This window comes from Bubalus bubalis, chromosome 9 (genome assembly GCF_019923935.1).
Source record: "Bubalus bubalis isolate 160015118507 breed Murrah chromosome 9, NDDB_SH_1, whole genome shotgun sequence".
Classification (NCBI taxonomy): Eukaryota; Metazoa; Chordata; class Mammalia; order Artiodactyla; family Bovidae; genus Bubalus; species Bubalus bubalis.
Window position 1 is genome coordinate 89,927,151 of NC_059165.1, and position 26,112 is coordinate 89,953,262.

The 26,112-nt window shown below is 50.9% G+C and overlaps 2 protein-coding genes and 1 non-coding gene across 4 annotated transcripts; 2 read left to right on the forward strand and 1 right to left on the reverse strand.

Moving 5' to 3' along the window:
• The first annotated feature begins 221 nt into the window (after positions 1 to 221).
• On the forward strand, positions 222 to 293 carry TRNAG-CCC. The gene has a single exon. It is a non-coding gene; the product is annotated as a tRNA-Gly (tRNA).
• Positions 294 to 14,041: 13,748 nt separating this feature from the next.
• Positions 14,042 to 17,491, forward strand: OAZ1 (ornithine decarboxylase antizyme 1). The gene is given in 5 exon segments (NM_001291384.1): positions 14,042 to 14,261; positions 15,632 to 15,777; positions 16,181 to 16,353; positions 16,679 to 16,764; positions 16,936 to 17,491. Coding segments are annotated over 5 exon segments (684 nt in total). The 5' UTR covers positions 14,042 to 14,115; the 3' UTR covers positions 17,070 to 17,491.
• Positions 17,492 to 19,525: 2,034 nt separating this feature from the next.
• On the reverse strand, positions 19,526 to 25,858 carry PEAK3 (PEAK family member 3). Of its 2 annotated transcripts, none has more exons than XM_006047822.3 (4): positions 25,405 to 25,858; positions 24,937 to 25,019; positions 23,513 to 24,051; positions 19,526 to 20,556 (listed from the first exon to the last, which is right to left on the reverse strand). In XM_006047822.3, the coding sequence occupies exons 2-4, from the start codon at positions 25,016 to 25,018 to the stop codon at positions 19,777 to 19,779; spliced, it is 1,401 nt and encodes a 466-aa protein (XP_006047884.3). In that variant the 5' UTR covers position 25,019; positions 25,405 to 25,858; the 3' UTR covers positions 19,526 to 19,776. The 2 variants fall into 2 exon arrangements, with proteins under 2 accessions (XP_006047884.3, XP_025148904.2); XM_025293119.2 differs by having other exon boundaries at positions 24,937 to 25,022.
• Positions 25,859 to 26,112: the final 254 nt, after the last annotated feature.

Consider the following 26,112-nt stretch of genomic DNA (forward strand, 5'->3'; position numbering starts at 1 on the left):
TCAAACAGTGACTATTCCTATTACTCTCAAAAGTTCCCTCGAGCCCTTCTGTGACCTCTCCTTCCCTCTCTCCCTGCCTCTGGGCCCCAGACAACCCCTGATCTACCTTCTGTTATTACAGGTCAGCCTGCATTTTCTATGGCAGAGTTTTTCCACCTTGGTGCTTTTGACATTGGGGCCAAAAAGGTGAAACCAACTTAAGAAACTGGATTTTGGGGACTTCCCTGGTGGTCCAGTGGCTAAGACTCCGTGCTCCCAACGCAGGGGCCCAGGTTCGATTCCTGGTCAGGGAACTAGATCCTGCGTGCCACAACTGAGAGCTCATATGCCACCACGATGATCAAAGATCCTGCCTGCTGCAACTAAGACCTGGTGCAGCCAAATCAATGAATTTTTAAGGTAGTAAAAAAAAAGTCACAGGCTTATTGCAGAAGCACTAAGGAAACTTGGAATACTCTCCCTGAGCTACATATTTTGAAATTTGTGAAAGGACATGATGTCTATAAGGTCGGTCTGTGGTTCTCAGCTGTGGGTGGGGATTCTGCCCCAAGGGGCCACCAGGCCACAACTGTGAGTGGCACCACTGGGGTGGGGGCTCCTGGCATTGAGTGGATGGGGCAGGAATGCTGCTGAGCCTCTCACAGTGCTCAGGACGAACCCCTGTAGAGAATGACTCAGTCCCCATGTCAGCAGTGCTAGGGGAGAGACCTTGTTTAATTTAAACTGTCAAAACACATGAGACAATATAAACAGCCTTGTTGGTTTGTCCACATAATGTACTTTTAGCACACATGGGCCATCATAGGAGTCACCCATGGAAACAGCTCTTGGGACTTCCCTGGCCCAGTGGCTAAGACTCCATGTTCCCAATGCAGGGGACCTGGGTTCAATCCCTGGTCGGGGACCTAGATCGCACATGCCACAACTAAGAGTTCACATGCTGCAACTAAAGATCCTGAGTGCCGCAGCTAAGACCAATCAAATAAACAAACAAAAATAGCTAAGATCAGTTGTAGTATGGGGGCTTCCCTGGTGGCTCAGCAGTCAAGAAGCTGCTTACAGTGCAGGAGCTGTTGTTCAGTAGCTCAGTTGCATCTGACTCTGCGATCCCATGGACTGCGGCACGCCAGGCTTCCCTTTCCTTCACCATCTCCTGGAGTTTGGTCAAACTCATGTCCATTGAGTCAGTGATGTTATCCAACCATGTCATCCTCTGTTGCCCCCTTCTCTTCTCAATCTTTCCCAGAATCAGAGTCTTTTCCAGTGAGTCGGCTCTTCGCATCAGGCGGCCAAAGTACTGAAACTTCAGCTTCAACATCAGTTCTTTCAATGAATATTCAGGGTTGATTTCCTTCAGGATTGACTGGATTGATCTCCCTGCTGTCCAAGGGACTCTCAAGAGTCTTCTCCAGCATCACAGTTTGAAAGCACCAGCCTTCTGTGCTCAGCCTTCTTTATGGTCTGAAGGGAATGGCAACCGACTCCAGTATTCTTGCCTGGAGAATTCCATGAACAGAGGAGACTGGTGGGCTACAGTCTATGGAGTTGCAAAAAGTTGGACACAACACGACTGAGCGACTGAGCACTTTTTTTTTTTTAAAGAGAACAAATTATTGCTGATTGAAGCCCACCAGTATGCAGACATCTGTTGGAGCAGCTGTGAAAAATTCAGTCCCTGACTATCCACAACCCCCACCCCATTTGATGATGTAGAGAAACCAGCTGCCCTGTGCTGGGGGGGCAGGGGGGCTCAGCCTTCAAAGGTACATTCTAAAACCTGCAGCCAGCTGTTTGCAGCTGGAAATTGTGAACCACTTCAGGATCCCTGAGAAGAAATGGGAAGTGGATTTTGTCAGTGAATCAACACCAGTGAAAGTCCTGAACACGTAAGCCCCCCTCCCACCCCCAGGAGGTACTAGGAGACCTTCAGGGTGGAGGCTGGCACCCTCCCGCCCCTCCCACCTCCTTCAAAAGCACCTCCTATTTCTATGCCTCGCCGAAGCAGGCGAAACCGGACGTTTAGAAACATAGACAAGTTCAAAGAGCACAATGTTTAAAACACCCACCTGCTCTTATTCAAAAACGGACATTGTTTAATATTCGAGGGTTCTTTCCTCGGATGTTTTTGCAACCTCACATTTCAATATTATTTACAGATTTATTTTCACAAGACTGGCATCATTAGTGAACATCTGAATATCTTATTTCGGAACCTACATTTTTTTTTTTCTTTTAAGAGTATATTATGGCTTGGCAGTTCCTCAAAAAGCTAAACATAGCGTCACCATATGACATGGTTCCACTCCTACGTGTACACCCGAAGGAATAGAAAGCAAGGACTAGAACAGATATTTGTAAACGTACGTCCAGAGCAGCGCGACTCACAAAAGCCAAAAGATACAAATGACACAAGCATCCTTCGATAGATTAATGAGGAGATAGACACAGGTGTCCCTCCACACACTGGAGCATCACTCAGCCACGAAAATGGGAGAAACCCTGACACTCGCTACCACATGCACCAACCCTGAGAACACGATGCTCAGTGAGAGAAGCAGACACAGAAGGACACACAGGGTGTGATTCCACCCATGGGAAATGTGCAGAACAGGCCGATCCACAGACACAGAGTGGGTTCATTTTTAACATCTTACTTTGAAATAATTTTAGGCTTGTAGAAGGACGCAAAGACAGTCCCCAGAGTGGCTGTGCACCTTTCAGCACCAGTTCCTAAATATTCCTTTGAAACTTTTCATTGTGGGAAAATACATATCCTGTGAAATTTACCATCCTGTCCATTCTGGGATCATGTCCAGGCTGGGGCCGTAAGCTGCTGCCTGATTTCTTCCAGGGTCACAGTGAAATCCAAGAGGGTGGGGTGCTTGGATCACTCCAGGGAGCAGCACCCCGTGTGGGGCCCAGAAGGTCATCAGGCCAGAGGAAGAAATACACCTGGATTGTGGGTGTGGGATGTCATTAAATATTTCTATTGTAAAATACGCATACAATAAATCTGCTGTCTTGACCATTTCTAAGTCCACAGCTCAGTGGCATTAAGTACATTCACATTGTCCTGCAACCATCCCCACCATCATCTCCAGAACTTTCTCACCTTCCCAAACTGAAACTCTGTCCCCATGAAACTCTGATTCCTCATCCCTGGGGCTTCTCTGATGGCTCAGACAGGGAAAGAATCCACCTTCAATGCAGGCTACCTGGGTTCAATCCCTAGGTCAAGAAGATCCCCTGGAGAAGGGAATGGCTACCCACTCTAGTATCCTTGCCTGGAAAATCCCATGGACAGAGGAACCTGGCAGGGTACAGTCCATAGGGTTGCAAAGAGTCGGACACAACTGAGCAATTAAGACTTTCACTACTACTACTTTCCCCATCTCCTCCCCCCAGCCCCTGGCCCCACCGTATACTTCCTGTCTCTGTGGATCTGACTCCTCTAGGACCTCTCGTGAGTGGGATCAGACAGTGTGTGTTCTTCTGTATCTGGCTTCTCTTCAGTTCAGTTCAGTCGCTCAGTCGTGTCCGACTCTTCACAACCCCATGAATCACAGCACGCCAGGCTTCCCTGTCCATTACCAACTCCCGGAGTTCACTCACACTCACGTCCATCGAGTCAGTGATGCCATCCAGCCATCTCATCCTCTGTCATCCCCTTCTCCTCCTGCCCCCAATCCCTTCCAGCATCACAGTCTTTTCCAATGAGTCAACTCTTCGCATCAGGTGGCCAAAGTACTGGAGTTTCAGCTTCAGCATCATTCCTTCCAAAGAAATCCCAGGGCTGATCTCCTTCAGAATGGACTGGTTGGATCTCCTTGCAGTCCAAGGGACTCTCAAGAGTCTTCTCCAACACCACAGTTCAAAAGCATCAATTCTTCGGCACTCAGCCTTCTTCACAATCCAACTCTCACATCCATACATGACCACAGGAAAAACCATAGCCTTGACTAGACGGACTTTTGTTGGCAAAGTAATGTCTCTGCTTTTGAATATGCTATCTAGATTGGTCATAACTTTCCTTCCAAGGAGTAAGCATCTTTTAATTTCATGGCTGCAGTCACCATCTGCAGTGATTTTGGAGCCCAAAAAAATAAAGTCTGACACTGTTTCCACTGTTTCCCCATCTATTTCCCATGAAGTGATGGGACCGGATGCCATGATCTTCATTTTCTGAATGTTGAGCTTTAAGCCAACTTTTTCACTCTCCACTTTCACTTTCATCAAGAGGCTTTTTAGTTCCTTTTCACTTTCTGCCATAAGGGTGGTGTCATCTGCATATCTGAGGTTATTGAGATTTCCCCTGGCAATCTTGATTCCAGCTTGTGCTTCTTCCAGCCCAGCGTTTCTCATGATGTACTCTGCATATAAGTTAAATAAGCAGGGCGACAATATACAGCCTTGACGTACTCCTTTTCCTATTTGGAACCAGTCTGTTGTTCCATGTCCAGTTCTAACTGTTGCTTCCTGACCTGCATACAGATTTCTCAAGAGGCAGGTCAGGTGGTCTGGTATTCCCATCTCTTGGAGAATTTTCCACAGTTTATTGTGATCCACACAGTCAAAGGCTTTGGCATAGTCAATAAAGCAGAAATAAATGTTTTTCTGGAACTCTCTTGCTTTTTCCATGATCCAGTGGATGTTAGCAATTTAATCTCTGGTTTCTCTGCCTTTTCTAAAACCAGCTTGAACATCAGGAAGTTCACGGTTCACGTATTGCTGAAGCCTGGCTTGGAGAATTTTGAGCATTACTTTACTAGCATGTGAGACAAGCGCAATTGTGTGGTAGTTTGAGCATTCTTTGGCATTGCCTTTCTTTGGGATTGGAATGAAAACTGACCTTTTCCAGTCCTGTGGCCATTGCTGAGTCTTCCAAATTTGCTGGCATATTGAGTGCAGCACTTTCACAGCGTCATCTTTCAGGGTTTGAAATAGCTCAACTGGAATTCCATCACCTCCACTAGCTTTGTTCGTAGTGATGCTTTCTAAGGCCCACTTGACTTCACATTCCAGGATGTCTGGCTCTAGGTCAGTGATCACACCATCATGATTATCTGGGTCGTGAAGATCTTTTTTGTACAGTTCTTCTGTGTATTCTTGCCACCTCTTTATATCTTCTGCTTCTGTTAGGTCCATACCATTTCTGTCCTTTATTGAGCTGATCTTTGAATGAAATGTGTCCCATTGGTATCTCTCATTTTCTTGAAGAGATCTCTAGTCTTTCCCATTCTGTTGTTTTCCTTTATTTCTTTGCATTGATCACTGAGGAAGGCTTTCTTATCTCTTCTTGCTATTCTTTGGAACTCTGCATTCAGATGCTTGTATCTTTCCTTTTCTCCTTTGCTTTTTGCTTCTCTTCTTTTCACAGGAATACTGAGCATCATGTCCTCAAAGTTCATCCATGTAGTCAGAATCTCCTTCCTTTTTAAGGCTAAGTAATATTCCACTGAGTGGATGGACCTCATTGTGTTCATCCATCATCCATCCATGGACACTTGGGGTGTCTCCATCTTTTGGTTGGCATGCATCAAGCTGCTGTGAACACAGGGGTGCAAACATCTCTTCCAGTCCCCGTGCTCAGCTCTTTTCCAGATGCACCCAGGTCATATGGTGATTCTGTGTTCAGCCATCCAGACTTTACCACAGCAGCCACACCATTTTACACCATTTTACGTCCTTCGCAGCAGCCATGCGCAAGGTTCCAGTTTCTCTGCATCCTCCCTGCCACTTGCCATTTTCCATCTTTTTGATAACAGTCAGCTTAGTGGGTGTGACATGGCGTCTTGCTGTGGTGAGCCCTTCCTGCTTTTTTAAAGAAAAAAAGTTTTTAAATTATTTACTTATTTATATTGATTTTTTTTGTTTTTCTTGGCTGCACCTCTCAGCATGAGGGATCTTAGCTCCCCAGGCTAGGGATGGAACCCATGCCACCTACAGTGGAAGCCAACAGTCTTAACTGCTGGACCACCAGGAAGTCCTGAGCCCCTCCTGCCTTACGCCATTTTGTTTCTGCACCAGACCCCAGTCTTCCTGACTAACATAAACACAGCAGAAAGAAAATCTCCCCCAGGAGGAGACTTTCCAATCCCACATGCCAGCATTCGCATGCAGATCAAGGCAACAAGTGTTGCAAGACCTTTTTTTATGATAATACTTCCTATCAGTGAGGCTGTGGCAAAGCAGGCCTTGGCCTCTGCTGTTAGTGGGAGAATAAATTCTTACAGCATTTCTAGAAGGTCTTAGGTAACAGCTGTTTGTTGCCCTAGAAATGCCACTTCTAGGAAATGATCCTAAGAAAATTATCTAGAATGCCACAAATATGTATACACTGAGGACCAAGACATCCTTTGTGTAATCACCACAAAACTGGAAACTCTGAGCTTCCCTGGTGGTACAGGGGACAGGAATCTGCCTGACAATGCAGGGGGCATGGGCTCGATCCCTGGTCCGAGACGATTCCATATGCCTTAGAGCAACTAAGCCCCTGTGCCACAACCACTGAGCCTGCCCTCCAGAGCCTGGGAGCCACAACTACTGAAACCCGTGTGCTCTAGAGCCCATACTCTGCAGCATGAGAAGCGTTGAAATGAGAAGACTGAGCACCGTAGCCCCTGCTCACCACAACCAGAGGAAGCCCAACACAGCAACAAAGACTCAGTGCAGCCAAAAGTAAATAAATAAATAACTGGAAATCCCAAGACAGATAAATAACAGGGAACTATTGTATAGCACAGGACTTCTCTGATGGCTCACATGGTAAAGAATCTGCCTGCAATATAGGAGACCCAGGTTCAATCCCTGGGTCCAGAAGATCCCCTGGAGAAGGGTATGGCTACCCACTTCAGTATTCTTGCCTGGAGAATCCCATGGACAGAGGAGCCTAGCGGGCTATAGTGCATGGAGTCACAAAGAGTCAGTCATGACTGAGTGACTTCTACTTCACCCTTCACTGTATAGCATAGGGAGCTATATTCAATATCCTGTAATAACCTGTATGGGAAAATAATCTGAAAAAGAATATATATAAGTATGTGCCTGTGTGTGTGTAAAACTGATTCACTTTGCTATACACTTGAAATTAACACAACATGCTAAATTAACTATACTTCAACTATATGTAATTATATTATATAAATGAGATAAAGAGTAGCCCAGAGTCTCAGATAAGCCTGCTCATCTCTGCCATCGCCCCTCCAGTCCCTGGTGAGGGTGTTTTTATGGAGCTGGCATAATGCCAGGGGCATGTCAGGGTGCGTTGTGTTTTATCACCAGTGACAGACATGCGTGTGTGCGGATTTGTGGCCAAATCCGGCCTCTTCAGGCCAAGGCCTGGTTCTTGCCCAGGCCTGTGCGAGGTGTAGGGAAACGTGGTTGTTTTTTGTTTACTTCCCTTTTTTGGCTGTTTGTTCAAGAGTCCAGAGGACTCTGAATGGTTCTGTGTGGAGCGTAAGCTCAGGAGAGAGGGCGGGGCTTGAAAAGGCCACTGAACGAGGAGAAAAGAGTTTAGCTTCCTTTCTGTTGACTTTTCAGCACGTGATGAAGAAAGTTTTCAAACGGAGGGAACTTTAGAGGGAAGGCCCTTACTGCCACTGTCCAGAGGCTATCTATACAAGTCGTATTTGCTGTGTTTGCTTTGTCCATTTACCCATCTTGTTGTTTAGTTGCTCGGTCGTGTCTGACTCTCTTCGATCGTATAGTCTGGGGCCTGCCAGGTTCCTCAATTTATGGGATTTCCCAGACAAGAATACCGGAGTGGGCTGCCTTTTCCTTCTCTGGGGTTGGGGGTGGGGGGGTGGGGGAGAGGCGATCTTCCTGACCCAGGGATCCAATGCCGGTCTCCTGCATTGCAGGCGGATTCTTTACCATAGAGCCACCAGGGAAGCCCCTTACCCATTTTACTTTTTAAATTTTTTGGCCACACCATGCAGCTTTTGGGATCTTAGTTCCCCGAGTGGTGGTTGACCGGTGCTAGTGAGTGTGGAATCCTAACCACTGGACTCACCATACTGATTCTAGTGGGACCCTGGGCATGGGCCCTCCGTCATCCATGTCTTCTCCTTTCTGTTCCTAGCAGCTCTGCTCTCACCACCTTCAGGAAGCCCTCACTGATGCCCCTCTTTTTCTCCCTGCAGTCCAAGGGCCTTCACCTCTCACAGACTCCCTACCCCCAGTGAGGCACCACCCCTCTGATTTCTTGTTTTTTCTTTTTTTATCCTTTTTAAAAATTGTTTTAATTTTATTTTGTTGAATTAGAGGACCCCAGAGGTCTACAGTCCATAGCATCGCAAAGTCAGACATGACTGAAGCGACTTAGCAGGCACACACACATAGTTGATTTACAATGTTGTGTTAATTTCCTCTCTACAGCAAATTGACTCTGTTATACTTATATGTACATTCTTTTTCATATTCTTCTTTTCCCACTGTATATATGTATTTATTTTTGGTTGTGCTGGGTCTTTGTTGCTGTGCAGGGTCTTTCTCTAGTTGTGGTGAGCGGAGGCTACTCTCTAGTTACTCGGTGCGTGACCTTCTCATTATGGTGGCTTCTCTTGTTGCTGAGCACGGGCTCTAGAGCACAGGCTCAGTAGTTGTGGTGCCCGGGCTTAGCTTTCCTCCACATGTGGGATCTTCCTGGACCAGGGATCAAACCCATGTCCCCTGCATTGGAAGGCGGATTCTTTACCACTGAGCCACCAGGGAAGCCCTCTTTTTTCATATTCTTTTCCATTATGGCTTATCATAGGACATTGAATATAGTTTCCTGTGCTATATAGTAGGACCCTGTTGTTTATATCCAATCTATGTATAATATATAGGGACTTCCCTGGTAGTTCAGTGGTTAAGAATTCACTTGGCAACATAGGAGATGTGGGTTTGATTGCTGCTCAGGGAACTAAAATCCCACATGCCTTGGGGCAACTAAGCCTGCTCACCACAAGCAGAGAGTCTGTGAGCCTTGAAGAAAGATCTTGCATGCCACAACTAAGACCGGATAAAGCCAAATAAATAAATAAATAATACATTAAGCTAATATGTAGCTTGCGTCTGCTAAACCTACATTGTCACTCCTTCCCTTCCCCTTCTGGGTGTCCCCAGATTACATGAAGAAAGGAGAAAGTGGCAGTGGGGGAAGACTGGATGAGTCGGGGGACTCCTGTGATTGTCATGCTGGTGACTGTCACTCCTGGCATCCAGTGGGTGGGGCCTGGGAGGCTGCTCCACGGCCCCCAGTCCCCAGGATGCCCCGAAAGTGGAGAGTGGGAATTCATTTCTCCCTCAAGAACTCCACCCTGGGACTTCCTTGGTGGTGCAGTGCCTAAGAATCTGCCTACTGATGCAGGGGACACAGATTCGGTCCCTGGTCCAGGAAGTTTCCACATGCTGAGGAGCAACTAAAGCCATGTATCACAACTCCTAAAGCCTGTGCTCTAGGACCCGTGCTCTGCAACAAGAGAACTCACCACAGTGAGAAGCCTGAGCACCACAACTAGGGAGTAGCCCCCGCTTGCTGCAACTAAAGAAAAGCCTGCATGCAGCAAGAAAGACCCAGCTCAGACAAAACTAAAGTGATAATAATCATAGAAAACCCAACCCTAACTGAGTTTCACGAGGGAGATGTGACAGCAAGCAAAGTTTCTGGTGCTGGAAGACTCTGGAGGAGAGTTTGGTCCTGTTCCGTGTTTACCATCTTAGTGGCAGGTGCCTTGGTGCCCTTGACGGGCACCCACGGTGATAGAACAGAGGTCTCATCTTGTACATCACTGCCACCTCCCCCACAGCAGGCTGAGGGAGCTGCCTCCAGAACCGGGGTGCGCTCTCCCCACCAGGATGACAGGACACTGCTCACATCTCTGCCCGGAGTTGGGGGCTCTCTGACAGCCGGATCCCCCACGGCCACTTTCCCAGACACATCCCACCCTAACCCTAGAAGCACCCGTGTTTTCCTCCACCCCTGCTTTTCTCCAAGCTGCTACAGTTTTTCGCTTGTTTTTTACCAGCGTGTGCTCAGTCGCTCTGTCATGTCTGACTCTGTGACTCCATGGACTGTAGTTCATGAGGTTCCTCTATCTATGGGATTCTCCAGGCCAGAATACTAGAGTGGGCTGCCATTTTCTCCTCCAGGGAATCTTCCTGACCCAGGGATCGAAACTTCATCTCGAATCACCTGCATTGCAGGCGGATTCTTTTACCACTAGCACCACCTGGGAAACCCAAACAGGCTGTATTTTTGCCCCTTTCCATCCACGGTGATTCCAAATTAAAGCGTGCTTTGGCCTGCAAGGGCTTGGGGCCAGCCACTGAGGAAGGAACCTCCTGCCCCAAGTTTTGAGTCCAGAGGCTCCTGCTGGCTCCTTGTGGACTGCAGAGACCTGGATGACACCCCCTAGACCCTGGCCCGGCAGGTGAGAACTTCTTGGAGACACCTCCCTGACCAGGTTCTGTATGCTGGGGGCTCAGCTCGGAGCCTGGTCGCTGTCTGCCCTCAGTCATGGGGGGTAAACACAGCTCAACCCACTGACCAGCAGCTGGCCATGGGCAGTTCTGGATCCTGGCATTCTCAGCCCAGAATCGCTCATTTGTGTAACACACGAGAGAGTTGCCATGTGGCAAAGACCCAGATTTGGAAACCCAGAGGCTCTTCTAGCCTCAAGAAATCAGAGCCTAGGGCTTCCCTGGTGGTCTAGTGGTTAAGAATCTGCCTGCCAATGCAGGGGACACCAGTTCAATCCCTGGTCTGGGAAGATCCCACATGGTGCAGGGCAACTAAGCCCATGAGCTGCAACAACTGAACCTGCATACCCTAGAGCTTGTCTTGGCAACAAGAGAAGCCACCATAAATGAGAAGCCTGAGCATGGCAACTAGAGAAAGCCCTTGGTAGCAATGAAGACCCAGTGCAGCCATAAATAAATAACATTTTTTTTTTTAAAGAAAACAGTTTAAATAATGACATACTGGCCCCACAAATAGTGAGGACCCTTAAGCGTTTTTCTGGAACTCTCTTGCTTTTTCGATGTTGGCTTAAAACTCAACATTCAAGAAATAAAGATCATGACATCCAGTCCCATCACTTCATGGCATATAGATGGGGAAACAATGGAAAAGTGAGAGACTTTATTTTTGGGGGGCTCCCAAATCACTGCAGATGGTGACTATAGCCATGAAATCAAAAGATGCTTGATCCTTGGAAGAAAAGCTATGACCAACCTAGATAGCATATTAAAAAGAAGAGACATTACTTTGCCAACAAAGGTCCATCTAGTCAAGGCTATGGCTTTTCCAGTAGTATGGATGGATGTGAGAGTTGGACTGTGAAGAAGGCTGAGCGCCAAAGAATTGATGCTTTTGAACTGTGGTGTTGGAGAAGACTCTTGAGAGTCCCTTGGACTGCAAGGAGATCCAACCAGTCCATTCTGAAGAAGATCAGTCCTGGGTGTTCTTTGGAAGGAATGATGCTAAAGTTGAAACTCCAGTACTTTGGCCACCTCAAGCGAAGAGTTGACTCATTGGAAAAGACTGTGATGCTGGGAGGGATTGGGGGTAGGAGGAGAAGGGGATGACAGAGGATGAGATGGCTGGATGGCATCACTGACTAGATGGACGTGAGTGTGAGTGAACTCAGGGAGTTGGTGATGGACAGGGAGGCCTGCAGCTGCTGCTACTGCTGCTGCTAAATCGCTTCAGTCGTGTCTGACTCTGTGCGACCCCATAGACGGCAACCCACCAGGCTCTGCCATCCCTGGGATTCTCCAGGCAAGAACACTGGAGTGGGTTGCCATTTCCTTCTCCTGCTGCAATTCATGGAGTTGCAAAGAGTCGGACACAACTGAGCGACTGAACTGAAGTGGACTGCACGGAGATCAAACTAATCAATCCTAAAGGAAATCAACCTTGAATATTCATTGGAAGGACTGATGCTGAAGCTGAAGCTCCAATACTTTGGCCACCTGATACTAAGAACTGACTCACCGGAAAAGACCCTGATGCTGGGAAAGATTGAAGGCAGAAGGAGAAGACAACAACAGACAGGGAGATAGTTACACAACAGACAGGGAGATAGTTACATCGATGACTCAATCACTGACTCGATGGACATGAGTTTGAGCAAGCTCCAGGAGTTGGTTATGGACAGGGAAGTCTGGTGTGCTGCAGTCCGTGGGGTTGCAAAGAGTAGGGCATGACTGAGTGACTGAACTGAACTAAGATGGATGAGAGCAAACCCTGGAAATAAAAGAAACATTGAAAGCAATTAGAAAGTTAAGTACAAATTCATCTGCTTTTTGTCTGCACCATGCGACAATTCTAAACAATATCATCGATTAAATATTCTTCCCCTGAGAAATTTCTTCAGTTGACCTAACACTTGTTATTATTACAGTCTTTGTTGAGTTTTTCTTTTTTTTTAAAAAAAAAGATTTTAAAAGAATTTATTTATTTATTTTTGGCTGCACTAGGTCTTCATTGCTGCAAGCAGGCTTTTAAAAGATTAGGCAAGCCAGAGACTACTCTCTAGTTGAGGTGCACAGACTTCTCATTGTGGTGGCTTCTTTTGTTTCGGAGCACAGGCTCTAGGGTGCACAGGCTTCAGTAGTTTTGGAGTGTGGGCTCAGTAGTTGTAACACATGGGCTTAGTTGCCCTGTGGCATGTGGAATCTTTCCTGACCAGGGGTCAAACCCATGTCCTCTGCGTTGGCAGGTGAATTCTTAACCACTGGACCACCAGGGAAGTCCTAAGTAATTTTTGATGTGGACCACTTTTTAAAGTCTTTATTGAGTTTATCTTAACATTGCTTCTGTTCTTTGTGTTGGTTTTTTGGCCCTGAGACACGTGGGCTCTTAGCTACAAGACCGGGGAATGGAACCTGTACCCTGTGCATTGGAAGGTGAAGCCTCAAGCACTGAACTGCCAGGGCAACTCCTCTGTTGAGTCTTAATAATTGTACATAGCGATGCTGAAAATTAGATGTTTGTATTACAAATGCTGTGTAAGTAAATAATAAATTCTTCATTCAACAGAAAAGGGAATTTGAAAACACATAGGGACTCAGCCACATGCTTTGGAGAGTAAATTTCTATCAGTTTTGTAATATTTCAAGGTCCCTTTGTGGAAAGTTTGTGTCTGTAACCCCAATGGACACAGTACTGTAGATTGGAAGTAAAAATGAGATAAAACTGAGAGGCAGGGATTGTAAAGACAAAGAAGAAAGTAGCTACTTCATTCCGTGTAACTCTTTGGAGACTTTATTTGTGCTTAAAACATAAAAACATGAAACAAAGTGGGGCCTGAAAGAAGAATATTTTTGCTTGGGGCAAAATTTAAATCATACATGAAATATCTCTGTGATTTTATCCTCAAGGAAAAGCATTTTTGCTGAAGCCCAGATGGTATATGAAATATTTTACTAAATTTGAATATTATCTTTACCATTTAAAGTTCTTTTTTAACTGTAAATTGTTTCACCATGTGACAGATCGGATCCAGAAAATCATTATTAAGATCGATAAATATCAGGTTACCAAAAATTATTCTTTCCTATAAGGGGACGGGGCGCTAGGACGCCTCCTCCAAATATCCGTGGCCTTTGTCGCCCAGAGCCGGCTCCAGGAGAAGGGACCCTGACTAGGGCGACGTGAACCACGGTGGAGATGTGGCCCCCGTAAGATTCCGACCCCACCCCCACCTCCACCCCAAAAGCCAGCGCAGAGGTGTGCCGTGGTCGATAGGCCCGGCTGTGGTGGGGGCGGGGCGAAGTGCGCGCGCCGCGCGTTCCCGACGCCACGGCGGCCCCGCCCCCTCCGCGCGTCCGCAGAGCTTGGCAACGGAACGGGGCGGGACCCGAAGCATTCTTCCAATCCAAGGCGCCGCTCCAACGCGTGTACCTCGCCGCTTGCCAATCAGACGCCGAGAGGGGCGGGCACGCCTGGGTTTCCCGGTGGCTCCGCACCCTCGTGCGGCCGCGTTCCCGCGGCGTGGGGGCGTGGCCTGAGCGCGTTGTCTATAAAGGTGGGCGGCGACGGCGGCGCCATTTTGCGAACGGCGAGCAGCGGCGGCGGCGCGGAGAAGCGCAGCGGAGGTTTTGCTGGTTTCGGACCCCAGCGGCCGGATGGTGAAATCCTCCCTGCAGCGGATCCTCAACAGCCACTGCTTCGCCAGAGAGAAGGAAGGGGATAAACCCAGCGCCACCGTCCACGCCACCTGCACCATGCCGCTCCTTAGCCTGCACAGCCGCGGAGGCCGCAGCAGCGAGAGGTAAGCGCCCCGCCCCCGCCCGAAGCTTCCAGAAGCGGCGCCGCGCAGGCCCGCAGGGGGCAGGCCTCGGGGCGCCGCGGAAGTCCGGGGAGCGCGAGGTCCGCCCCTTTGTCGAGGCCACAGTCGTACCGGGGGCGGGGTGGGGGCGGGGCGGGCCAGAAGCGGGCGGAGGGGCCTCTGATTGGATTGAGGGGCTTCCAGGGTACCTGGTCGAATTGAGGTGTGGGGCGGGGGGAAACACGGCGGTTTCCGTTTGGATTGGGGGAAGCTTCCAGGGTCCCTGGTTGGGTTTGGGGGACACCAGAGTTCACGGCCCTTTTTAGAGGCGCGAGGGTCGGGTTTGCGGGGCGGCTAGGCTTGAGGGGCGAGGTCAGGCCCACGGATCCGGGGAATGTGGAGTTTGCGGGCGGACAAGCCCAGCGGAGTAGCCTTTCCCACGGGACGGCGGCCGCCCTGGCAATCTCTTTATAGCCCCGAGGACGCGCGGAGTCGGACAGCGCCACGTAGACGGCGCCCGGGGCCCTTATCAGGGTGAATGCCGGATTGCCCTTCCCCCGGAGGACTGCTGTGCCAGGAGTGGTCGTGGCTAGGGACGGGGGTCCAGGGGGGCCGCGCTCGGCGTGGAGCGCGAGCTCTTTGATGAAGGGGACCCCGGATGGGAGCCGAGGAAAATGGAGGCGACTTTGGGGCTTGTTTACGCTGCTCAGCAAATGGCTGCTGGCATTGCCGGCTGCGCGATTGTGAAAATCTCCCCCGGGGCCGAGGGCCCTTTGCCGAGATGACGCAACCGGAGGCCGCGGGGAGCGCGCGGGAGGGCGTCTCCGCGGGCCGGGCCTCGCAGCACCGGCGGGGGCACTGATCGGGCTCCACGTCTCCAGGCAAGTGAAGGGACCGCCGCAGGGACAGCTTCTGCGGACGGACAGGTCAGATCCCTAAGAAAAGCTTGCTGGAGCTTCAGGTCGGCTACAGACCGCACAGGGGGAAAGGGGAAGCTGGAGCGCTGGGCTTAGAAATGGGAAGTAGAACTTGACGCAGGATTGGGTGGGGCGGCACTTCGTGCCAGTCGTCAGATGGTTAAAGGGCAAAAGCGCCCCCGACCCCGGGAACAGGTGGGTCTTTAAGCAGCGTATCACCTGAGGCGTCTGGTTTGAGTGGCCACTTGTTTCTGTGATTGTTTAGCTGCCCCGCCGTCGGATGTTGATTTTTGCGCTCAGTGTGAACATCGCCCTTGGAAAAGGGAGGCAAGGTCCCTGGTGGACTTGGGCTCTGGAAGGCCTTGACCTTCAGTTTGGCCGTATTGGGACCCCAGGCCCTGTTGGCAAAGGCCGCGGGGTCTCCTTCCAGTGCTGCTCACCTGCTGTCTCCTCCAGTTCCAGGGTCTCCATCAACTGCTGTAGTAACCTGGGTCCAGGGCCTCGGTGGTGCTCCTGATGTCCCTCACCCACCCCTGAAGATCCCAGGTGGGCGAGGGAATAGTCAGAGGGATCACAATCTTTCAGCTAATTTATTTTACTCTGTAAGTATGCTCCTCCCTCTGGACTCCTGGGGACCTGAGCTGGGGGGAATGTGGTCAGACCCAGAGCGCCTGCCTCTCAGCAGACGGCAATCATTTGTGCACTTGTCATGTGCTGGGAGCTCTCTTCCTGGTTTTACCCAGTGCTCTGAGCTCAAGATAGAAGGAACAAAGGTGCGAGCCACTGCCCAGGCAGCTCCTGATAGCACCTTAGCCTGGGGCTCTCTGTGGTCTTGGGCAGAGCTGCTGCTGCTCAGAGGCCTCCATAGCCAACATCAGCACTGGGTGGTGGGGGTGTGTGAAAGGTCATTTTGGTGCTTTTCTGGGTTGTCAGGGTAGCCAAGGGAAAGATCCCCAACCTGTGAAGGTTGGTGTTATGGTTGAATGTGAATTTTTTCCCCTGCAGGATAATCGGCTGAATGTAACAGAGGAACTAACGTCTAATAACAAGACGAGGATTTTTAATGTCCAGTCCAGGCTCACAGAGGCCAAACATATTAACTGGAGAGCGGTGCTGAGCAACAGCTGCCTCTACGTCGAGATCCCGGGCGGCGCTCTGCCCGAGGGGAGCAAAGACAGGTGAGGGCCGGCCTGTGTGCGAGGAGGAGGGAGGCCTGAGCCAGGGGACGGACGGGTGGTTCATGTTCTGGGAACCAGTGGACCAGCAGTTAGCACCCAAGGGGTGAGGGGAGGGGGTGTTACTGCTGGCCTCAGGTAGATGGGGCCAGGGCCACCCCACGGCGTCTAGGAATGTCCCCTTGAGTGATCTGGCTCCAGTGTCAGCAGTGCTGGAGGTGACCCTGGATTAGACCTGGGAGAGATTGGTGTTCAGACAGATGTGGAAGAATCAGGCTGGGGCCCCGGTAGGGGTGTGGGCAGGCAGCTCCTGATGCTGGAACTTCAGCTTCGCAGTTCTTCTTGAGTTTGCTGAAGAGCAGCTCCATGTTGACCACGTCTTCATTTGCTTCCACAAGAACCGCGATGATCGAGGTAGGTTGACTGCCTTCCTCAGATTCTCCAGGGGTGAGAGGAGTGGGGAGGCCAGGCAAGGAGGGTGGAGCCCATGGAGTCCAGGACTCGGGCCTTGGTCTCCAGACCCTGGGCCCTGAGTGTGGACAGGAGTTCTGACTTAATTGTATCTCTTCTGTGTGTCTTTTGCAGCCGCCTTGCTCCGTACCTTCAGCTTTTTGGGCTTTGAGATTGTGAGACCGGGGCATCCCCTTGTCCCCAAGAGACCCGACGCTTGCTTCATGGCCTACACGTTTGAGAGAGAGTCCTCGGGTGAGGAGGAGTAGTGTGACGACCCTGGGGCCACTCAGGGGCCTCAATTGCAGTCCCTTGCGTGTGTGCTTTGCGCCGTGCCTGGTGCGGGTGGTGTGATCAACTGCGCTGACCAGCGTCAGCCTGCTCACCTGCTGGTTTGTCCGCATGTTGTAATTGTGCAAATAAACGCTCACTCCAAATTAGCCGTGTATTTCTTGAAGTTTAATAATTGTGTTTGTGATACTGAAGTATTTGCTTTAATTCTAAATAAAAGTTTATATTTTACTTTTTTATTGCTGGTTTAAGATGATTCAGATTATCCTTGTACTTTGAGGAGTTTCTTATTTGAAAGTCTTTTTGGAACAGTCTTAGTTCTCTTAACTTGGAAAGATAGGTATTAATCTACCATTCTATTGCTCTCAGAAATCCAAATAAAAGTGATTATCCCTCTTAAGACCTGTGTTGGCTCGATGGTGTTGATGGGCTCTGAGGCCAAGGGAATAGGGGCCTTGGGCTTGCCAGGGCCTGAGGGAGGTGCACAAGCAAGAGTCTTGAGCCAAGTAAGGGCCTGGTGTCACTCTGGCCACAGCCAGCTCAACCCAGAGCTCCAGCTGGGTACCTCCATACCTCATCTTCCTGCCACCCCTGGGCAGGTGGTAGCCCGCCCCACCCTGCCTGCCACTCCCCTTTCCCCAGAGCCCTTCCCTGGGGTGACTGAGGCAGGCTGGAGTGGCCTGGTTCCAGGCTGAAGCTGTTTACTGGGCCTTCAGAAGTGGAGCAGGGCAGGGCCTGAGTGGGGCTTTCCCAGGGGGGAAGGGGAAGGAAGGGGTGGGTGTTTGGCTGTGGGTATCCTCAGCCCTCATGGTGTCTTGCTGAGGAGGGAGCTCTGCTGGTGGGCCTTCTGGCCAGAGCAGAGGTGGGGTCTGAGGAAGTCAGAAGGCAAAGACCCCGCAGTGGGTGGGGGTGCTGTGCTTAGTTGCCCAGCTGTCATGGGGTACAACTGTGTGACCCCATGGGAGACCCTCTTCTAGACTCCTCTGTCCATAGGGATTCTCCAGGCAAGAATACTGGAGTGGGTTGCCATGCCCTTCTCCAAGGGGTCTTCCCTACCTAGGGGTTGAACCGAGGTCTCCCACATCGCGGGCAGATTCTTTACCATCTGAGCCACCAGGGAAGGGTGGAGGTAAGTGGGTGGCTGAAGGCCGAAGACAGCAGCCCTGCAGCGCCACCTGCTGGCTGCATCTGGGGTTGTGCCCTGCAGATTGACAAATAGGTTGCAAAGCAGGTATCTTAGAAGAGTTCAGAGGGCTTCAAGAATATCTGGGGGTTGGGTGGGGTATTCGGTTACCTGGTTGATGATGGAGTCAGCTTTCAAAGGTCTGAAGAGAGGACTGGACACACTCCAGTCTGTGGGCAGAGCACAGGCAGAGAAAGGGCTTTGGGGTTGGGGTGCTGGAGGATGTACAGGAGTCTGAAGCGGAGCATAGCGGGGAGATATATCAGCAGAAGGAATGATGGGTAAGGTCTGGAGGCCAGAAAGCACCTACATAGAGGGGTGATGTGGCAGGAGAGGGCCGGACAGCATGCGGAGCCTTCAGACAAACCCCTTGTGTTTTGAAGGCACCAGGGAGCCATGGGAGAGGTCTGAGCAGGAGAGGAACCAGGTCATACCTGGGGGTTAGAAAGTTACCCCCAGCATTGCCATGGCTGGTGAAGGGGTATAACGAGATCCCAGACAAGGGCATTGAGACCCCTCAGAGCTCCTGTATCTACTTTGCAGAGGTATAAATTGAAACTTCCTCCTCATTCTCTCCCTCAGGTCCCTGATGAGTCTGTAAACAACTTTGTTTATTCTATCATTCTATGCTATTAAACACACAGTGTGTGTTAAGTATGGGCAGGGCCTCAGAACTCAACCTGATGGGTGAGATGAACAGGTAACAAAGAGATGAATGAATAAATGCAGGTGGTTCCAAGTGCTTTGGTGGGAAGCAGGGCCAGGAGCTGGAGAGCGCCCAGGAGGGTCAACTTTATTTGCTTAAAAGAGGTGAGATTCAGCAAGTCTGGCAGTGGAAACAGCCAGTGCAAAGATTTGGTGGCTGGACAGAATTTAGTGTCACAGAGGGGGAGCAAGGAGGCCACAGTGGGTGGAGGGAGTAGGGGGGTGGGCATGGGAACCAGGGGAGCATGTGGGCAGGTGAGCTCAGGCCCTGCTGGGGTGGGCTGGCTGTCTCAGGTTCCAGGGACCTCTCTCCCCATGGAAGCCCCCAGCAGTTCTTGACAAGCTGTTGACAGTTCACACCACCATCCTCAGCACAAGGGCAGGCTCCAGGGCCTTTGGGAGGAGTGTCCACATTGCCACAGACACAGTGACCATCAGACCGTAGTACCACAAGGACACCTGGTTTCTACTGGAAGGCGGTGGGAGGAATTCCAATCACTGGGAGAGGCATGAACTGGCATTGATCGCACACCAGGATGGGCTGCTCTGAAAGCCTCTACGAGCACTGGCCATTAGGTCCCAGCCCTGGAAGGGGGGGCAACTGCATTCTTGGGGGTAGTAAGGGGGATTGGGCCTAATTTCCCAACTGCATTCTCTGCTGGCCTGTTGGTCCCTTCTGAAAGGGGGCATCCACCCTATGATGGATTCACCAGCCACCAGTTCCAGCCCTGGGAGGTTGAGGGGGGGGCCTGCCACTTGGAGGGGTCCTGGAACAGGTGTGTCACTCACGGGCAGGGTCAGTCCCACAGCAGACTGAGGGCAAGTTCCACTGAGGCCGCTGTGGCCTCCATCAGGTATTCACAGCAGAGCCAGTCCTCCAGACCGGGCACCTCCCCACCCACGGCCCGCTCAGCCAGGTGCAGGACCAGATTGGTTCGGCGCACCTGCAGCCAGGACCCCAGTGGGGCTCCGTGGCTGCGCAGCTCTGGTCCGGGCCCCCAGAGCAGTGCCTGCAGCGCGCCGCGTGTCCGGGCCGCTGAGGGCCGCACACGGGTCAGCTGGGCCGCCAGGCGCTCCAGGCCTGCGGCCACAGGTGTGGCCAAGGGCGCTCCCGGGCCAAGCAGCTCTCGGAACAGGCGGCCCAGCTGCCGCGCATGGATGCCGGGGGTGCCGGGAGGCCGCGGGCGAACGCGTCCAAAGTCTGCTAGCAGTAGGCGTGGGGGCCCGGTGGCCATGCAGCCCCGAGGCGCCACCAGCAGCATGTTCTCGGGCCGCAGCTCGGCCAGGGCCGCACCCCGTGCCTCCAGGCGCTCTAGGGCAGCGCTCAGCTGCAGCAGCAGCAGGGCCACAGTCTTCGTGAACTCCTCCGGCGGCCGAGCACCTGCCTCCACAAGCCACTGGGCCACAGTGAGCTCTGGCACCTCGGCCACCAGTGCCACGCAGCCGCTCCAGGGTGCCTCAGGCAGTGAACCCTCGGGCAACAGGCCACACAGCCCCTGGAGGTTGAAATGTGGGCGCAGAGAGACCTGTAGCTCCAGGCCCCAGGTGCGGGTCTCCTCAGCTCCTGGCTTGGGCACCTGTGGGACAGAGGGGGCCTTCAGAGCCTGACCACAGAGCCCCTCCACCCTGAAAACCAGCATAGCTTGCCCAGAGGCTCTACCTGTTCTGAAACCTTCCCACCCACCGCAACTCGCCCCACTATGGCTGATTACTCCAGAAGCAAGGTTCTTGTTAATTCAGATATTATTCGCCAACATGATTTAAGGAAAACTACACCTGGGAGGATGGTGCTATGGGTCTTCCCTGGTAGCTCAGATGGTAAAGAATCTGCCTGCAATGTGGGAGACCCAGGTTTGACACCTGGGTCGGGGAAGATTCCCTGCAGAATGGAATGGCTACCCACTCCAGTATTCTTGTCTGGAGAATCCCATGGACAGAGGAGCCTGGTGGGCCACAGTCCATGGGTTTTCAGAGTCAGACACGACTGAGTGACTAACACTAACAGTACACCAGGGAGGAGGTGTTTAACGGTTAAAGTTTCCAGCCTGCCAAAGGGTGTCCATCACTTGTACTTGCCACTTGGTAAGGAGGATGATGACAGCAAAGGTGCTGGAGCTGGGCTGTCAGTAGAAATACAGCTCAGGTCACAGTGTAATTCAAAATTTCCAGTAGTCACATTTTAAAAAGTGAAAAGAAACAGGTGAAGGTAACTTTCTTTCTTCTTCCTCTTCTTTTTAATATTCACTAGTTTAATTTTTTAGATTCTACATATAATTGAAAACATACAGGATTTGTCTTTTATTTCACTAAGTATACTACCCTCCTGTGGTGTTGGAGAAGACTCTTGAGAGTCCCTTGGACAGCAAGGAGATCAAACCAGTCAATCCTAAAGGAAATCAGTCCTGACTATTCACTGAAAGGACTGATGCTGATGCTGAAGCTCCAATACCTTGGCCACCTGATTCGAAGAACTGACTAATGAAAAAGACCCTGATGCTAGGAAAGATTAAAGGCAGGAGGAGAAGGAGACAACAGAGGATGAGACGGTTGGATGGCATCACTGACTCGGTGGACATGAGTGTGAGCAAGCTCCAGGAGTTGGTGATGAACAGGGAAGTCTGGCATGATGCAGTTCATGGATGGGGTCACAAAGAGTCAGACACAACTGAGCAACTGAACTGAACTGATAATACCCTCCAGGTTCATCTATGTTTCAAATGGCAAAATTACATTCTTTTTTATGGCAGATTAGTAGTAGTCCATGGTATATATATTCCACATCTTCTGTTGATGGACACTTAGGTTGCTTCCATGTCTTGGCTATTGTAAATAATGTTGCTGTGAACATTGGGGGCACATATATATTTTCTAATGAGCGTTTTTGTTTTTTTCTAGGTATATACTCAGGATTAGAGTTGTGGATTATATGCAGTTCTATTTTTAGTTTTCTGAGGAACTTCTAAACTGTTTTCCACAGTGGCCACATCATTTTCCATTCCCATCAACAGTGTACAGGATTCTCTTTTCTCCACATCCTTGCCAACATTTGTTATCTGTGGTCTTTTTGATGATGGTCATTCTGACAAGTGTGAGGTGATACCTCCTTATGGTTTTGCTTTACATTTCTCTGATTAGTGATGTTGAGCATCTTTTCATTTGCTTGTTGACTGTCTGTATGTCTTCTTTGGAAAAATGTCTCTTCAGGTCTTCTGCCTAATTTTTCATTAGCTTTTTTTTTTTAATGGAGTTGTATGAGCTTGAAAATAACTTTAATAATCTATTTTATTTAATCCAACATTCCCAGAATATTATCATTCAACAGGTCATCAATGAAAAAGATATTAATGAGATGTTTTTACACAATTGTTATTGATACTAAATCTTTGAGACCTGGTGTATATTTGGCACTCAGAGCACATCTCAGTCAGGACCAACCCCATTTCAAGTGCTCAGAAGTCACCCATGGCTAGCAGCTGCAGTACTGGTCAGCAAAGCTCCTTCTAGAAAGTAGGAGAACATCAACTCCAGAGATTACATTTGAATCACTTTGGGGCAGGGGTTAAAAAGCACAGGTGCTGAAGTAGGGCACTGGGAGTGTGTATTTTAAAAATAAAGTCCCTTGGGACTTCTCTGGTTGTCCAGTGGTTAGGACTCCAAGCTTCCAGTGCAGGAGGTTCGGGTTCAATTCCTGGTTGGGGAACTAAGATCCCCCATGCCATGTGGCATGGCCAAAAAAACCCCAAAACAACCAACACGACAACTCCCCAGGGGCCTCTAAGATGGAACCAGGATCAAGCTGTCAATGAAAGAACTCACAGCTAGCAACAACTTACTCCCTCCACACTCCCATCTGTAAAATGGGTTCAAATAGCACAATCTGTCAAATGGGTGAGGTTCCTCCAAAATGGTGACATATCTGACTCTTGGTGGTCACATTTATTTGACAGGAATCTTTTTTTTTTTTCTTGGTGGTGCATAAAACAGAAGCACCTTATAATAAAATATGGTAATGCTTGCATGAGGATTAGCTGAATGAAAGTGTTTAAACCTCCTTAGAACAGCACAGGACATGAAGGAAGAGTACTCAGTACATTTTGTTGAAGATGTTGATGATGGAAAGTGGTATCTATCAGCTGGCAGTGGGTTTCTAGCGTCAGAATTTACTGGGTAGTGAGTTCAAAGGCAGACTCCTGGGGACTTCCCAAGAGGTCCAGTGTTTAAGACTCCTAGCTTCTACTACAGGGGTTGCGGGTTCAATCCCTGGTTGGGGAACTAAGATCCCACATGTCCCGTGGTAGGAAAAAAAAAAAAAAGAAAGCAGACTCCTGAGCCCCTGAGAGGCGTGGGGAGATTTTAACAAGACTCCCGGGTGACTCGAATGTAGGTGGCCCCACACCTTAGAAACGTGATTCCTAGGACTGACGGTGTTAGTTGCAAAATAAGCAATTAGGCCCGAGAAGAAATGGCCCTAGGTTATGCCTTGGAGGGGAAATTGGGGAAACCTCCGAGGGGCGGGGCGGGGGCGGGGCTCACCTTGGCAGCCAGCAGGTGCCACGCCTCCTCATGCACGCGCACCAGGCGGTAGTAGAGGGCGTCCCCGCTCTCCACACAGGGCGAGCTGTCCAGGAGGCGGAAGCCGTGCTCTGGCCGGCAGGGGCCTGGGCGGCCCCCCAGGAGCCGGGTGTGCAGCCGGGCGTGCACGGAGCGGAGACCCTCCAGCTGCCGGGCCTCTAGAGCTGCGTGCACGGCCTCCGGGTGGTGCAGATCGTGGAGGGAGAGGCCCAGTTCGGTGTCCAGCGAACTGAAGGACGGCTCTGCAGGCGGCTGGGCTGGCCCCGCCCTGTCGTCGCCTGCCTGGCTCTCATCCACACTGCGGGACCCCACAAGGGGCTTCCGAGGCGGCCCTGCTCGAGTGAGGCTGGGGCTGGCGGCTTTGTGGGTGGGCAGCGATTGGGTCCTGGTGAGGGTCTTCTTGGGCAGGGGTGGGGGCAGGGGCTGCGGGTCAGTTGCGCGGGGCTCAGATGTCCGTGGGCGGCAGGCCTTGGAGGGCATCAGGTGGGTGCGGACCTCACCTGGACGGGGCGAAGCAGTGGGGGAAGGGAGTGAGGACACGGGGAGTGGGTGCCCAGGACTCTACCTTCGGCCGTAATTCCTTCATCTCTAAAATGGAAAAAATGGGGACTTCTCTGGTGGTGCAGTGGTTAAGACTCCGTGTTGCTCCTGCAGGGGGCGCTGGTTCCATCCCTGAGCAGGGAAATAAGATTCCCACATGCAACGGAAGTGGGATGGGGGTAGCCAAAAAAAATTTTTTTTGACTGGAAAAAAATAGGGAGTTCCTAGGTGGTCCAGCGGTTAGGACTCAGCGCTTTCACTGCTGGGGCCGGGGTTCAATCCCTGGTCAGGGAACTGAGATCTCACAAAACCGCCCTGCACCGCCAAAAAAAAGAAAATACCAACGCTCAACTACCTTATGCCCTACGAGTTAAGGATGCCATCTCCAATTTGCAAATAAGGAAACAAAGCTTCAGAGGAGTGACCAGTCAGAGGCAGAGAAACATCCGGCCCCCACTTTCCTGTGTGGTTCTGGGCAGGTGACTGAGCCTCTCTGAGCTCCAGTTTCCTCATTTTTAGAAGCTGGCGATCCAGCTTTTTTTTTTTTTTTTAAACAAAGAGTTCTATTAAAATAGTTAAAAAGCTGCTATAGGGGACTTCCCTGGTGGTCCAGTGGCTAAGACTCTGTGCTCCCAATGCAGGAGGCCCAGAACTAGCCAGGGAACTAGCTCCCGCATGTCGCAACTACAACCCAGCACAACCAAATAAATAAATATTTTTTAAAAGCTGCTATAATTGAGTTAAATGATTCCTTAGATGGTAATGAAAGACCCAACCTTCCTGTTCTGGCTGCCCTACCGGCCACCTGTCCCACCGCCCACCCAAGGCCCCTCCCAGGCTCTCACCAAGGTTGCTGTAGGTGTGCTGTGCTGAACAGGTGGGGGTGTTGGCCCCAGGCATCTTGGTGGGTGGCTCCAGGTTGCTCATGCTGCTGGGGGAAGGTCAGAGTGGATGGCATGTGTGTGAGGGCCCCCCTGCTGTGTGGCCCTTGGAGGGTTGCTTGACCTCTCTGGGTGAATGGCGCACATCAATCTTTCAGGGCTGCAGGAAGGACCTTGTACTCTTGTGATAGAGACAAAATGTCCAGCTGGGAGGGCAAGACATCTAGGGGGCAGGGGTAGCATCTGGGACACGGTGACAATACCCAGGGACCCGTACTTGGGCCTTGTCCGCAGAGCTCAGCCCCCTCAAGCCGTCGCCAACAGCAGCCTGACCTCTAGCCCTGCCCCACCTAGATTCTAGGTCACCCCAGCCTTGAAAAGCACCTGCTTCCGCCCAGCCCCCGCCTCAGCCCCCCTCCAGGAGTGCCCTACCTTCAGGACTGGCTTGACCTCGGAGCAGGAGGGCCCTTGAGGACCAACTCCCAATAGCTGCAGCTCCTGGCCTCCCGGACTGTCTGACCGGTCCCTGCAGTGAACCGGAAACGCCAGGGCAACTGTTAGACCACAGGCCTAGATGGGAGGGGGCCTTTCTGTAGTACTTCCCCATGAAGGCTGCTGGGCTCCAGGGCTGAAAGCTGATGGGAGGAGAAGGGAAGACGGGCCAAGGTCCCAAAGGTTACACGAGTTGGGCAGCCAAGAGGACCGAGCCCTGAGAGGTTGAGGGGAGTCGAGGCTTTTAAGACTCCCCCACCTTTGGGGAGGCAGGGAACCTCAGAAGTGAAGGTTCAAGGAGAAATTCAGCCAGATGACCTTTCCTCTGTGGTTTTCACTTCCTCCAAAGCCACTTCCCCTTCTGCAGGATCTGAGAAGCCCCCAGAATGCATGCCCCCACTCCCCACCCATCCCAGGACCTTGGCATGTACTGCTCCATTTGAGCCCCAGTTCTGTGATTTGCTCTGTGACTTTGGGCCAGTCACCACTCCTTCTGTGTTCCAGCAAATACAGAAAAATGGCTCCTGTTTGCTGTCTCCAGCCACATTAGTTGGATTTGTTTTTTTAATTTAATCAAGTCACTTTCCTTTCCCCCGCCACCTTAATGCATTGATTTAGAAAAAGACATTTGATAATAGAATTACCATA

Excerpts from the sequence above, each read along its gene's own strand:
- PEAK3 (XM_006047822.3), bottom strand. The coding sequence starts at position 25,018 with ATGAGCAACCTGGAGCCACCCACCAAGATGCCTGGGGCCAACACCCCC. Across the intron at positions 24,052-24,936 it reads GCACACCTACAGCAACCTTG|GTGAGGTCCGCACCCACCTG; the intron begins GTGAGAGCCTGG and ends CGCCCCGTCCAG. Across the intron at positions 20,557-23,512 it reads GGCACCTGCTGGCTGCCAAG|GTGCCCAAGCCAGGAGCTGA; the intron begins GTGAGCCCCGCC and ends TCTGTCCCACAG.